General features: G+C 36.6%; 1 protein-coding gene across 4 annotated transcripts in view; it reads right to left on the reverse strand.

The window, feature by feature from the left end:
• The window catches only part of znf385d (zinc finger protein 385D), a 144,849-nt gene that overhangs the window by 50,109 nt on the left and 79,096 nt on the right, over positions 1-15,644 (reverse strand). For 2 of the 4 annotated variants that reach the window (XM_021467038.3, XM_021467037.3), the window contains exon 3: positions 8,935-9,042. The exons of the other annotated variants lie outside the window; for them this stretch is intronic. In XM_021467038.3, coding sequence (XP_021322713.1) covers positions 8,935-9,042 — 108 coding nt within the window. The remainder of the gene's footprint in view (positions 1-8,934; positions 9,043-15,644) is intronic. 4 annotated transcript variants of the gene reach the window in all.

The raw sequence follows: 15,644 nt of genomic DNA on the forward strand, positions 1-15,644 counted from the left end.
AAATATTCCTTTAGTAATATAATATTTACTACAAAATATTTTTATTTTATTTTTAAATATATAAAAATGCTAAGGTAAGGTAAGTTTGGTGTATATTGTTAGTTAAAAACAATAAATAAAAAAGATTTAATGTTAAAATATTAAATTAGACTGTTATTAATTTATAAAAAAAATTGAAAAAATATATGTGTCTGTGTGTGTGTGTGCCTGTGTGTGTGTGTGTGTGTGTGTGTGTGTGTGTGTCTGTGTGTGTGTGTGTGTGTGTGTGTGTCTGTGTGAGTATGTGTGTGTGTGTGTGTGTGTGTGTGTGTGTGTGTGTGTGTGTGTGTCTGTGTGTGTGTGTGTGTGTGTGTGTGTGTGTCTGTGTGAGTATGTGTGTGTGTGTGTGTGTGTGTGTGTGTGAACTAATGCTTTTGGATTATAATGAGGGTAATGGAGTATTTTGTGTACGAAGGGGGATAAATGATATTATATAATAAATACCTACAAATACTCCTATATAAAATAATACACACATATTATAAGATCTAGATCTAATTATTCAGCAGTTGGTTAGTTAAAAACAATAATAATAATCTTGGATAGCATGATTTTACCAAACTTAAATGAGTTGTTAGTCGAGTCTCCTGTTTGACAAGAGATTTTTGAAAGTCTCTCAAATCATTCAGGATGTTCCCTACATAGGCAGCAGACTGTCCAGTGTATCTGAGTGATGGTGTTAGTAAAGAGTCTGACAGATCAGAGAGGAGTCAGCGGGTGTGAGATGTTATTATCCTCCATGACACTGAGCCATACAAAAAAACTCCTGAAACAAATCTTTTAATAACCGCCGGCGAGATGTAGAGCTCTTGAAACGCTCGCTGCCTTTGGCTTTCACCTTCACTGCAGATTTATGATGGCCAGACCAAAACACTCACAGATGCCCTTGTTTACTGCCGGACAACTGTCTGAGGACACTGCACACCAATAAATACTACAGTCATTAATAGTAAACACCCTTCTAACATCTATTCTGAATGTACATACAGCTGAAGTCAGAATTATTAGCCACCCCCTGTGTATTTTTCCCCAATTTCTGTTTAACAGAGAGACATTTTTTTCAACATTTCTAATCATAATAGTTTAATAACTCATTTCTAATAACTGCTTTATTTTATCTACAATACATAAACTTTGACTGGATATTTTTAAGACCCTAGTATTCAACTTAAAGTGACATTTAAAGGCTTAACTAGGTTATCAAGGCAAGTTATTGTATAATGATGGTTTGCTCTGTAGACAATCTGAAAATAGCTTAAGGGGGCTAATAATATTGACCTTAAAATTATTATTATTATTATTATTATTTTTATTTAAAGCTGCTTTTATTCTAGCCGACATAAAACAAATAAGACTTTCTCCAGAAGAAGAAAAAAATCGTATAGGAAACGCTGTGAAAAATTCCTTGCTCTGTTAAACATTGTTTGAGAGACATCGTTTGATTGTTAATGAATTGTTAATGAATGCCCCAGCAAAATGTCCTGTGAAATTAATGTAAATAAAATTACAGTAAACTGTGGTGTAAAAAAAAGGACATTTAAATAATTAAATATGTTTTAAAAGTCAAGGCAGATATACCAAATACACATATGCTAATATCAAGAACTAGAAAAAAAAAATTTGTATAATTTGTATAAAATAAAACTATTTATTTCATACAAATACATATTAATTATTTATTTGTATATAAAAAAATATAAATAGTGCAATAGTAGAGTGTTATTCTTAATTATAATTTAATTTTATTACTTACTAAAATATATAAATACATAAAATTAAAAAAATATATACACTGGCTGGCCACTTTATTAGGTTCAACTGCTGGTTAAAGCAAATTTCTAATCAGCCAATCACATGGCAGCAACGTTTAGGCATGTAGACATGGTCAAGACGATCTGCTGCAGTTCAAACCGAGCATCAGAAAGGGGAAGAAAGATGATTTAAGTGACTTTGAAAGTGGCATGGTTGTTGGTGCCAGACGGGCTGGTCTGAGTATTTCATAAACTGCTGATCTACTGGGATTTTCACACACAACCATCTCTAGGGTTTACATAGAATGGTCTGAAAAAGAGAAAATATCCAGTGAGCGGCAGTTTTTTGGGCGCAAATGCCTTGTTAATGCCAGAGATCAAAGGAGAATGGCTAGACTGGTTCCAGCTGATAGAAATTCAATTCAATTCAATTCAATTCAGCTTTATTTGTATAGCGTTTTTACAATGTAGATTGTGTCAAAGCAGCTTCACATAAATGGTCATAGTAACTGGATCAGGGTAGTTCAGTTTTTAGTGTTTAAGTTCAGTTCAGTTTAGCTCAGTTAAGTGTGGTTTGAACGAGTCCAAACACTGAAGAGCAAATTCATCGATGAGTAGCTTTAACTTAGGCAACAGATAATCAAATAACCAATCGTTACAACTGAGGTCTGCAGAAGAGCATCTCTGAACACGTCCAACCTTGAGGCAGATGGGCTACAGCAGCAGAAGATCACACCGGGTGCCACTCCTGTCAGCTAAGAACAGGAAACTGAGGCTACAATTCAGAACGGACAATTCACACAGGCTCACCAAGAGTCAGAATTTGGCATCAACAACATGAAAGCATGGATCCATCCTGCCTGGTATCAACAATTCAGGCTGGTGGTGGTGGTGTAATGGTGTGGACAATATTTTCATGGCACACTTTGGGCCCGTTAGTACCAAATGAGCATCTCGTCAACACCACAGCCTACCTGAGTATTGTTGCTGATCATGTCCATCCCTTTATGACCAGTGTACCCATCTTCTCATAGCTACTTTCAGCAGGATTACGCTCCATGTCATAAAGCGTGAATCATCTCAGACTGGTTTCTTGAACATGATAATGAGTTCGCTGTACTCAAATGGCCTCCACAGTCACCAGAGCTCAATCCAATAGAGCACCTTTGGGATGTGGAGGAACGAGAGATTTACATCATGGATGTGCAGCCGGCAAATCTGCAGCAACTGTGTGATGCTATCATTTCAATATGGAGCAAAATCTCTGAGGAATATTTCCAGTACCTTGTTGAATCAATGCCATGAATGATTAAGGCAGTTCTGAAGGCAAAAATGGGGTCTAACCCGGTACTAGTAAGGTATACCTAATAAAGTGGCCAGTGAGTGTATATTACAATAAATTCCAATAATGTTTTCTTCTGGAGAAAGTCTTATTCCTTTTAGTTCGGCTAAAATAAAAGCACTTTTTAATGTTTTTAAAATATTTTTTTCGGGAAAACTGTTGATCAATGAGTTACCTAATTACCCTAACCTGCCTAGTTAACCTAATTAATCCAGTTAAGCCTTTAAATATCACTTTCAGCTGAAAACTAGTCTCTTGAAAAATATCTAGTCAAACAGTATGTGCTGTCATCATGGCAAAGATAAAAGAATCAGTTATTAAACATTAGTTATGTTATTAGTCACGTCAAACTGCATTCAGGATTCTTTTTTTTTATTTGTTAATTATCCAATCATATATATATTATTTATTACTATCCATTACGTTGCATTTTGGATCATAGTCTCCTGTCAGTCTTCATCCCATCTGCTCCAGCATTATTTACAGCTACTCTGTGTCTCTCACTAAAACTGCTGTTTGTTTGCCAGAGCCAATTTTGACTCACACTGGCGTTTGTTGAGCGTTCAGTTCGAGATCTTGGCGAAGAACATATTTCACGCTTGCATTCCTCTCCGGACGTCTTTTTTTTTACAATGCCAGTCTGTCAGAGAGAACGTTCGGGCCAGATTTACCTTCACGAGAAGCAATAAGACGCTGTGACAGATCACCCTTGCTTTGATATATTGTATTTTGTACAAATAGCAGCGCTGGATATGGATCATAATCATATAGATGTATATCAGGGGGGGTTGTGAGCAACACATCATTTGAGCGGGACGCTGTTATGAAAATGGCTTTAACACGAAGATGAATGAGATGTTTTCTGATGTTTCCAGTCAGCCAATCACAGGCCGTAAAGCAGAGACATGGATAAATGTCATGTGAAATCTGGGACGCAATCAAGCGTTGATTAAAAGCATGATGCGGAAGAGCTGATGCCCATCCAGAGACACACAGACCTGCCAGACTTTAACTGAGACGGACACCTGCAGATAAATGACACCATCAGTCAGTCATGGAGGACGGAAATTACAGAAACTGAGTCTGAGTTTGGGAGGAAAAGAAAGAAAGAGCTGGAGCTTCTCTCTACTCTTACATCATATATACTGTATTTATAATGCATACAGCTAAAAAAAAACACATAACCAAGTGTCTCAAATTTAAGATACATGCATGAGTTCACATATGTGCTAAATGAATAGATGTTTATTTGCGAATGAATGAATGAACTAATGAATGATTACAGGAATAAATAAACAAATGAATGATTAAACTAATAAATGAGTCAATCAAACACTGAAATGAATGAATAAACAAACTAATAAATAAATGATTTAATGTACAAATGAATGAATGAATCATTAAACAAATGACTCAATGTATGAATAAATAAATCATCAAAATGATTGAATAAACAAATTATTGAATAAACAAATCAACGAATAAACTAATGAATAAATTAATTAACAAATAAATAAATTAACAAATTGATGAATAAATGAACGTTTAAAAGAATAAACCAATAAATGATTAAACTAATAAATGTATCAATCTATCATTGATTTATTTATTCATTTTGATGAATGAATAAATCAATGAATGAATAAATGAATTAATATATAAATAGATGAATAAATGAATAAAGGACTGAATGAATAAATGAATGACTCAACGAATAAATGAATCAATGAATCAGTTATCAAAATAAGTGAATAAGCAAATTAATGGGTAAAAATGAGGAATAATTAAACGAATGACTGACTGAATAAATGAATAAACTAATGAATAAATTAATAAACAAATTAATGAATAAACAAACGAATGATTAAGTGAATAAATAAACAAATGAATGATTTAACTAAAGAATGAATCGATCATCAACATGAATGAATAAGCAAATGAATGAATAAATGATAGAATAAACTAATAAATACATTAATAAACAAATAAACAAATAAACAAATTAATGATTAAATGAATACAAAATGAATGAATGAATAAACTAATCAATGAATCAATCAATCATTGACATAATTGAATAAATGAATGAAGGAATCATTCAAAGAAATGAATGAATAAATAAATGAAGGAATAAATGAATAAATGAATGAATAAATAGATGAATCAATGAATAAACAAATTATTGAATAAAAGAATGAATAAACTAATGAATAAATGAATAAACAAATGTATAAAGAAATGAATGATTAAAAGCATTGTTGATTAAACTAATCAATCAATTATCAAAATGAATGAATAAATGAATATACAAATGAATGAATGAATGAATGAATAAATAAATGAATAAATGATTGAATAAACAAATGAATAAAATAATAAACACATGAATTAATGAATTGATAAACAAATGAATGAACAAATAAATGAATGAACCAATCAATAAATCAATGAATAAAGGAATAAACAAATGAATCAATGAATTAATGAACGAATAATTTAACAAACAAATGAATGAATAAAAAATGAATGAATAAACTAATTATTATATAAATAAACAAATGGACGACACAGTGGCACAGTAGGTAGTGCTGTTGCCTCACAGCAAGAAGGTCGGTGGTTCGAGCCTCGGCTGGGTCAGTTGGAGTTTCCATGTTCTCCCTGCGTTCGCTTGGGTTTCCTCCGGGTGCTCCGGTTTCCCCCGTAGTCCAAAGACATGCAGTATAGGTAAATTCGGTAGGCTAAAATTGTCCATAGTGTATGAGTGTGAATGAGCGTGTGTGGATGTTTTCCAGATATGGGTTGCGGCTGGAAGGGCATCCGCTGCGTAATCACATATGCTAGAAAAGTTGGCGGTTCATTCCGGTGTGGCGACCCCGGATTAATTAAGGGATTAAGCCGAAAAGAAAATGAATGAATAAATGAACGAATAAACGAATGAATGAATGAATGATCGAACGAAAGAATGAATGAACGAATGAACAAACTAAAAAATTAATCACTGGATGAATGAATGAATGAATAAATGAATGAATGAATGAATGAATGAATGAATGAATGAATGAATGAATGAATGAAGGAAGGAAGGAAGGAAGGAAGGAAGGAACGAACTAACGAACGAACGCACGAATGAATGAACGAACAAACTTGAAACATGGTAAAAAAATAAGCTATATAAACTGTTTTCCAAATACAAACCTAAAATAAATGAAAGGTAGGTGAAATGCATATCTAAATATAATAAATACATATGATAAACTATAAATAACCATAAAGTGGCCAGTGGTCATTAAACGCATGGCACTGAAGAGCTGTCACGCTGACAGGCAATAACGAAGATGGGCATCTGCAACGGGACACAGTTAAATGACACTTTCCATCAATCACACTGAAAGCAAATTAGAGCCACAGTCGCCGAGCTTGGCAGGCACAGAGCAAAAGCACTTCAAGAACTAACCAGGTTTTCTCTCCCCCACCATTATAAATGGCATTTATAATTCAAACACCCAGAATAATCCATAACCAAATGTCTCATATTCACACAGACCTGTGGCGAAGTACGAAAACCGAATGTGATTATTAGAAGTTTCTGGACTCTGTAACTCTATAGAAGCCATTTAATTTTGGGAAAATGTGTTGCGTAAAAGCTTCCCGGAGCTGATTGGAAGCTGCAGCACAAACGACCAATGATAATGAAGTACAGCGTGATCTGAATGCATAATGTCTCCCAGACGATCTTGTGATTGGCTGCTGAAGAGCAAAGTGAGCTGTGAATGGTCAACGGCAGTCCTGCCCCCTCCTACTGTCACATGCTACTGTATGAGCTGTGATTGCAACTGTCTTGTGGAAATCAGAGTTTAATATTAGACGGCGATGCTGTAAATGACCAGCTAATAGAGAGGATATGGGCAGGGTGGTTTTTAAATAACAATATTTGGATTAAATTGCAGGCGGAAGTTGTGCTGAATTGAAATTGATAAGAGATGGATGAGGGATGGAAATTATAAATGGTTCTCTCAGCCTTTTCAAAGTCACCTTCAGTGAACTGGAGGCGTCAGTGGATGATCTATTGTCTCAATATAATAAGAGATGAGTTATGGCTGTATATAATGTATTATGATAATAAAAACTTTCCAATATATGGACACGACTTTTTTACTTGGCTTTCAAATAAATACTTTAGGCAAAGGCTGAATGATTCTCAAGATGACTCTTATGAAGCGGATCTTTAGAGTGAATCAAACACAAAGCATAATCGGTTTAGTCCAGCACGTTAAACTGAAGATTCTTAACTTACTGTGTACCATAGTTATGATTAGTTACCATAGTTACCATAACTATAGTTATGATTGTTATGAAGTGGCAAACCCAACAATGTAGTTTGCTTATCTAATGGAAAATGCTCTTTTAAAATGTTGTTTTTTTTAATTAATCTAACATCTGCAGTAAAACCAATGTAGTTTGATTCGCATAAACTGGTTCTTTACACTGTAGTGAATTAAACACATACATTTTACGGATGTAGTCTAGTTCTGGAAACCAATGACCCCTTTGAACTAGTTCTTTTTAGTGAATCAAACACATACAATGCAATCTATAGCCCCTTTCACACATACAGACCTTTCCGGAAAATTGCCGGAAATTTTCCGGAAAGGTCTGTATGTGTGAACAGGTCCTTTTTGAAAATACCGGTAAATTTGTTCTGGCTATTTTTGGAAAGAGAAGTTGTAACATTACCGGCAATTTGCCGGAATGCTGCGCTGTGTGAATGCAGAAGGAAGATTACCGTAATAAGTGCGTGCACGTCTAGAACGTGCTGACGTGAGACGTCTGCTTTAGCCAATCACAATAGTCAGACGCATTTACGTCCACGCGGTTTGTGAGAATAAAAGCCTTTGAATATTTTTTCCAGACACATTTAGCTGCTAGAAGTTAGTCAGATCACTTTTATATGTTCTTCTTAATGCCAACTGTGTAAATAATCATCGATGAGATGCTTATGATAAGCCGTTGTTTGTTTACCTTCAAGCTTTGCGTGTGCCTGTGAAACAGCCTGTGAGCGCCTGCACACGCACATATTATGAACATCTCGACATGCGAAAGTGATCCTGCGAAAGTTGTTCACAATATTGATCATCCACAGAGTTTGTAATTTAGTCAAATGTTTACAAATACAAGCGCAGCCGTTTAAAGCTCATTTGTGGTGAATGATGTCAGAATTTACCGGTATTTTGGAATGGATGTGTGAACGTTTTTTTCCGGAAAATTTCTGTAACGTCCTCGCCTGTGTGAACAGTGCTTTTTTGAATATACCGGTAAAGTCATTCCAGAAATTTTCCAGATATTTACAGGTATCACTGTGTGAAAGGGGCTAATGTAGTTGGATCTTAGAAACAAATGACTGTCAAGATTGTTTTTGTCTGCATCCCCAAAATTCTGCACTTATATAAATTATAAAAAACTATTACCATAAACAATGTATTTTGGGAAACGATTGAGCAGAATCTTAAATTCTAGACTTTTTATTTTATCCATGATATGTTTTACCACATTGCACAACCCATTTGTGAGGGTGAGTAAATAACGGCAGTAATTTCAATTCTGAAACCTATTTCTTGAAGCTTCATGAACCGATGCACTGCAGATGAAAGTTATTATCTTCCTAAAACAACTACCACATTCAATCAAAGGAATTAAACTACCTGTAATTTCTACTTTATTATTTTCTCCTGACTGCACAGTGTAATTACATTCATTACTTCCACACGGCTTCAGTGAGTATCTTCAGTATTGATTTAAACTCACCTGCGAGTTGAACCTCAGATGGCAAACGCCACACGACATTGCTTTTCTTTTTGAGGGGGCCGAAGTGCTGATCGTGTGATGCAAAACAGCTTTCTGAACTGCATTCATCTGAGGAGAGAAGAGAGGGAAGGAAAAAGGAGATTTATTGAGATATATCTAGCTGCAGACCCACACACATTTCAGACCACTAGATATAGATCACTAAATCTAGACCATTAGATCCTGACCATTCAATCCAGACCCCTAGATCTAGGCACCTAGAACCAGACATCTAAATTAAGACCCCTACATCCAGACCACTAGATTTAGACCAGGGGTGCTTAAACCCATTTCTGGAGATCTATCTTCCTGCAGAGTTTTGCTGCAACATTGATCAAACACACCTTTACACACCGTCTTTAATTACTAAGAACTTCTTTAAATCCTTCTTGTTTGGCTAAGTTGTGTTTGATTTTGGTTTGAAATGAACTCTGAAGGAAGGTAGATCTCTTGGTACAAGGTTGATCACCCCTGACCTTGAACACTAGATCAAAAACACCAGATTTAGACCACTAGATCCAGAACCCTAAATCCTGACCATCAGAACCTGACCATTAGATTCAGATCACAAGATCCACACCCTTAGATCCAGACCATTAGATCCACAACACTACATCCAGAACCCTAGATTCAGACCACTAGAACTTGACCACTAGATCCAGACCCCTAGATTCAGACCACAAGAACCTGACCACAAGATCCAAACCATTAGAAATTGAGCACTAGATCCAGACCACTGGATCCAGACCACTAGAGCCAGATAACTAGAACCTGACCACTAGATCCAAACCATTAGAAATTGAGCACTAGATCCAGACCACTGGATCCAGACCACTAGATCCAGATAACTACAACCTGACCACTAGATCTAGACCCCTATATCCACACTACTAGATCCAGACCATTAGATCTAGACCCCTTGATCCACACTACTAGATCGAGGCCATTAGATCCAGACGCCTAGCTCAAGACCACTAGATCTAGACCAGGGGTGCTTAACCCTGTTCCTTGAGATCTACCCTCCTGCAGAGTCAAAGTGTGTTTGATAAGAGTTGATCAAACACACTTGTCTTTAATTATCAAGAGCGCCTTTTGATCTTTCTTAGTTGGGTCAGCTGTTTTGGATGTCTAAAGTTTTGTTTCCAGGAACAGGGTTCAGCACCCCTGATCTAGACCATTAGATCCTAAACACTAGATCCAGACCAATAGATCCAAGGCATTAGATCCAGACCATATGATTCACACCACTGAATCCAGACCACTAGATCCAGACCACTAGATCCAGACCACTAGGTCCACACCACTAGATCCAGGCTGGGGTGAACTATTTACGGATAACGACATTATTTATACACACACTATTTATTAACAATGCACAAAATCCTACAAATGCATAATTTGATATTTATTGACATTCATTTTGATCAATGTAATGAACCACAATCAATTATGTAGGTTATGATGAGAAATTTAGTTCATGTTTGTTCAACCTATTGTGTTTTGTTAATGTTCACAAATTCCCCAAACCTGAACCTACCCTTTACAACAGGGGCCCTCAATCTAGATCCGCTACATTCAGACCACTAGATCTAGATCATTGGATCCACATCACCAGATCCAGGACACTAGATCCAGACAATTTGATCAACACCACTAGATGCAGGCCACTAGATTAAAGCCAAAAGATCCAGGCCACTAGATCCAGGCCACTAGATTAATGCCACTAGATTAAGGCCACTAGATACACATCACTAGATCAAGGCCACTAGATTCAGACCCTTATATCCACACTATTAGATCCACACCACAATATCCAGGCCACTAGATTAAGGCTACTAGATTCAGGCCACTAGATTCACACCACTAGATCCACACCACTAGGTCCAGGGTACTAGATTAAAGCCACTAGATCCAGACCCTTAGATCCACACTATTAGATCCACACCACTAGATCCAGGCCATTATATCCAGACCACTAGAGCCAGGCCAGATTCAAGCCACTATATTTACAGCTCTAGATTCAGGCCACTAGATCCCCTCCACTAGATCAAGGCCACTAGATTCAGACCACTAGATCCACATCACTAGATTCAGACCACTAGATCCACACCCCTAGATCCAGGCCACTATATCCAGACCACTAGATCCACACCACTAGATCCAGGCCACTAGATCCAGGCCACTAAATCCATGCCACTAGATCCACATCACCAGATCCAGGCCACTAGATCCAGGCCACTAGATTAAGGCCACTAGTTCCAGGCCACTAGATCCGGGCCATCCAGACCACTAGAACCAGACCATTAGATCCAGACCTCTAGATCCAGGACACTAGATCCAGGCTGGGGTGAACCATTTATGTATAATATTGGATCAGTTGTGGCTTTGTATTGTTAAATGAGCAATCCCAAGAGTCTTGACATTATTTATTTATACAATATATATTTACATTTACATTTACATTTAGTCATTTAGCAGACGCTTTTATCCAAAGCGACTTACAAATGAGGACAAGGAAGCAATTTACACAACTAAGAGCAACAATGAATAAGTGCTATAGGCAAGTTTCAGGTCTGTAAAGTCTAAGAAGGGAAGTATGAGTAGTATTAGTTTTTTTTTGTTTTTTGGGTACAGTTAGTGTGATATTCAGAGAGGCAATTGCAGATTAGGAAGTGAAGTGGAGACTAAATAGTTGAGTTTTTAGTCGTTTCTTGAAAGTAGCTAGTGACTCTGCAATTCTGATGCAGTTAGAGAGTTCATTCCACCAACTGGGCAGATTAAATGCGAGCATTCGCAAAAGTGATTTCTTCCCTCTTTGGGATGGAACCACGAGGCGACGTTCATTCACAGAACGCAAGTTTCTGGAGGGCACATAGATCTGCAGAAGTGAGAGCAGATAAGAAGAAGCAAGGCCAGAAGTCACTTTGTAGGCAAACATCAGAGCTTTGAATTTGATGCGAGCAGCAACTGGCAGCCAGTGCAAACGAATGAGCAGCGGAGTTACATGTGCTCATTTAGGTTCATTGAAGACCACTCGTGCTGCTGCATTCTGGAGCAGTTGAAGAGGCTTGATAGAGTTAGCTGGAAGCCCAGCTAGTAGAGAGTTGCAGTAATCCAGTTTGGAGAGAACAAGAGCTTGAACAAGGAGTTGAGCTGCATGTTCAGATAAGAAGGGTCGGATCTTTCTGATGTTATAGAGTGCGAATCTGCAAGATCGAGCAGTTCTAGAAATGTGTTCAGAGAAGTTTAGTTGGTCATCAATCGTTACTCCAAGGCTTTTCACCATTTTGGATGCAGCAATGGTTGCCCCATCCATCTGGATTGAAAAGTTATGGTGTAGAGTCGAGTTGGCAGAAACTACAAGCATTTCCGTTTTTGCAAGGTTAAGCTGAAGATGATGATCTTTCATCCAGTGTGAAATATCCAACAGGCAGGCTGAGATGCGAGCTGGAACCGAGGGATCATCAGGATGAAAAGAGAGGTATAGCTGGGTATCATCAGCATAGCAGTGGTAGGAGAATCCATGTCTCTGGATGACTGGTCCTAGAGATGATGTGTAGATGGAGAAGAGAAGTGGCCCAAGAACAGAGCCTTAGTGGCCCAAGAACAGAGCCAAGAACAGAGCCTTACAGAGAGATACTCACAATGCACAAAATACTTAAACTCCGCAAGACACTTGCGCTCCAAAGTTTACCCATTTCTGGTCTAAACCCACCCAACCCTAAATCTACCCCTTACAGTAATGTAATAAAAAAGTATTTATTGTTGTACAGCATCACAAAAATTATGCTACACTTCTATGCACATTGTCAATCAAAGTACTCGTGGCGTAAGTCTCTCTCACTTGAAACCCTGAATCTAGTGTGTCCTGAAACGTATGGGTCTGCAGCTGGATATTATTGGTTTTATTAGCCTCATTCAGCGCAGCGGCACGATGAACGTCAACTCTGTTACTCATCGGTCGGCATGATAAAAATGTTGCCCCCGGCGGATTCACCGCAAACACGACTTGTGGTTGTGGAGCGAATGCACAGTCTGGAACATGTTAAAGGCCAGCGATTTTCACACACACACTCTTCAATCAGCGCAGCGGGACAGACGAGGGAAAACAAACTCCACGAGGACTTCATGAGAAGCCAGATGCAAATTATACACTGCGAAAGGTCTGATGAAATCACAACAGTCTGCATTTGGAGTTGTGCATATCATATGAGAAACAGATCACAAAATGGATATAATTATTTTTAAATGCTAGCAAGTCTAATATATTGAAAGTCAGAATTTGAAAGGACTGCTTGTGGATTTCATATCTTGTCTGTTGTTTATTTATTTTATTGTCAAACCTAATGTCATATTGAGGTCTGGTCAAACAGGATATGACACCATTCAGATAGTCTTTCTCCCACTCTGACCCAGACGAGCTTGTGAAATCACACTGATACTCTCAGATATTGCCTGCTTGATTCATTGGTCTATTTATCAGATAAATATCCGCCTCCTGCTTTCTCCTCAAAAAAAAAAAAAAAAAAAGTAATATCATATATTTTTTAATATACCTAAAACTAAATATCAACACATGCTTTTACGTTACTTTCCCAAAAAAATAACATATTTACTTTCCTTGGTCACACTTTATTTTAATGCACAATACACTATTAACAAACAATTAAAGAAGACTTTTAGCTCAACAAATTACTAATTTTTTGCTTATTAATAGTTAGTAAGGTAGTAGTTATATTTAGGTACTGGGTAGGATTAGGGCTGTAAAATAAATTAAAATAAACAGTTAATATCTTAATAATAGGCATGTAGTAAGTCATTAAAGGCTGTGACATGTTAAAATTGGTGTGGTCAAATGATTAATCACATCCAGAATAAAAGTTTGTATTTACATAATGCATGTCTACTTAGTGTGTATAAATATGTCCCAAATGATGTTTAACAGAGCAATTTTTCACAATATTTCCTATAATATTTTTTTCTTCTGGAGAAAATCTTATTTGTTTTTTTTAGGCTAGAATAAAAGCAGTTTTATTTTATTTTTTTAGACAGTTTAAGGTCAATATTACATTTTTGAAGAATGCCAAATATGTCCCAGTAGCTACATTTTTGTGTTTATGAATCCACCAGAGGCCGCTGTGTATGCTTTTTGAGGTCTCAAAATTGTCTTGCGAGGGCCATTTGCGCCTCCTGTTTTCAATGTAAATACAATGTTTACAATGTTCTCAGTGTAAATCCACCAGAGGCTGCTGTCGACTGACTCACTGACTGACGAATCGACTGACCCACCCTTCCCTAAGCCAAATCGATAGTATTTTTAAAAGCACCGTTTCACCAGCGCCTACTGACTTCCCTAAATCCAACCAACAATGTTTTCAAAAGAAATCCAGAAAAAGAAAAGCTATCACCTGATTTTTAACATGTTTTCAAATTTTACCACGTCTTACCAAATTCTTCTTACTTGTTTGTTTTATTTTTTGGGTTTTGGTTTTGTTTTATGTTTTTGCCGCTTTTCCACTTTTCTTTCGCCAGACTTGAAACCCTTCAATGCAGTCAACTCTTTTCTGCGTCTCAAGTCCACAAGCCACTAGGCAAAATGGTAACAGCGGCAGGCCCGTATTAACAAGTCTGAGGCCCATGGGCACAATGTCCTGTAGGCCCCCTATCTGGCCGCACCCCTAGCTGAATTAAAAATATGGTTTTTAAAAACTAATCAATGATGTATTGCCCACATTTTTTAAATTACATATATTTCTAGTATACAAAGATTTATTTTTAAAGCATTTAAAGCACACTTTGAAAAAAAAATACTAATACAACTAGTGAAAATGATAGGATTTTATTACACTTGATCACGTTCACTGAATCAGTACTAACACTAACACAGAGCAGCATGAGTGGCGTAGCTTGTAAAGCGCATGGCAACATGTTTTGACGCGATCGATCATGAACCCGGCTCGAATCCAGCATCTGATGAACTCATTCTTCTTTTTTCTCCACTACATATCAGATTTTGACTACTCTTCATCACGAGGAAGACGAGTAGGAATTATTAATAAGTAATTGTAAGATTCAGATTAAGTTTTAAACACATTAAAACTATTATGTTTAAAAATGTGTTGAAAAAACCCAAAAATTGGGGAAAAGTCTATTATATATAGACACAAAATAAACATGGACAGTACACATATACAGTTGAAGTCAGAATTATTAGTCCCCCTGTTTATTTTTTTCCCCAATTTCTGTTTAATAGAGAGAAGATTTCTTCAACACATTTCTAAACATAATAGTTTTAATAACAAATTTTTTATAACTGATTTATTTTATCTTTGCCATGATGACAGTAAATAATATTTAACTAGATGTTTTTCAAGACACATCTATACAGCTTAAAGGGACATTTAAAGGCTTAAACAGGTTAATTAGGTTAACTAGGCAGATTAGGGTAATTAGGCAGGTTATTGTATAATGATGGTTTGTTTTGTAGACTTTTGAAAAAATCTATAGCTTAAAGGGGCTAATAAGTTTGACCTTAAAATGGTGTTTAAAAAATTGCAAACTGGTTTTATTCTAGCCGAAATAAAACAAATAAGACTTTCTCTAGAAGAAAAAATATTATCAGACATCCTGTGAAAATTTCCTTGCTCTGCTCAAAGGGGGGCTAATAATTC

The sequence above is a fragment of the Danio rerio genome, chromosome 16 (assembly GCF_049306965.1).
Source record: "Danio rerio strain Tuebingen ecotype United States chromosome 16, GRCz12tu, whole genome shotgun sequence".
Lineage (NCBI taxonomy): Eukaryota > Metazoa > Chordata > Actinopteri > Cypriniformes > Danionidae > Danio > Danio rerio.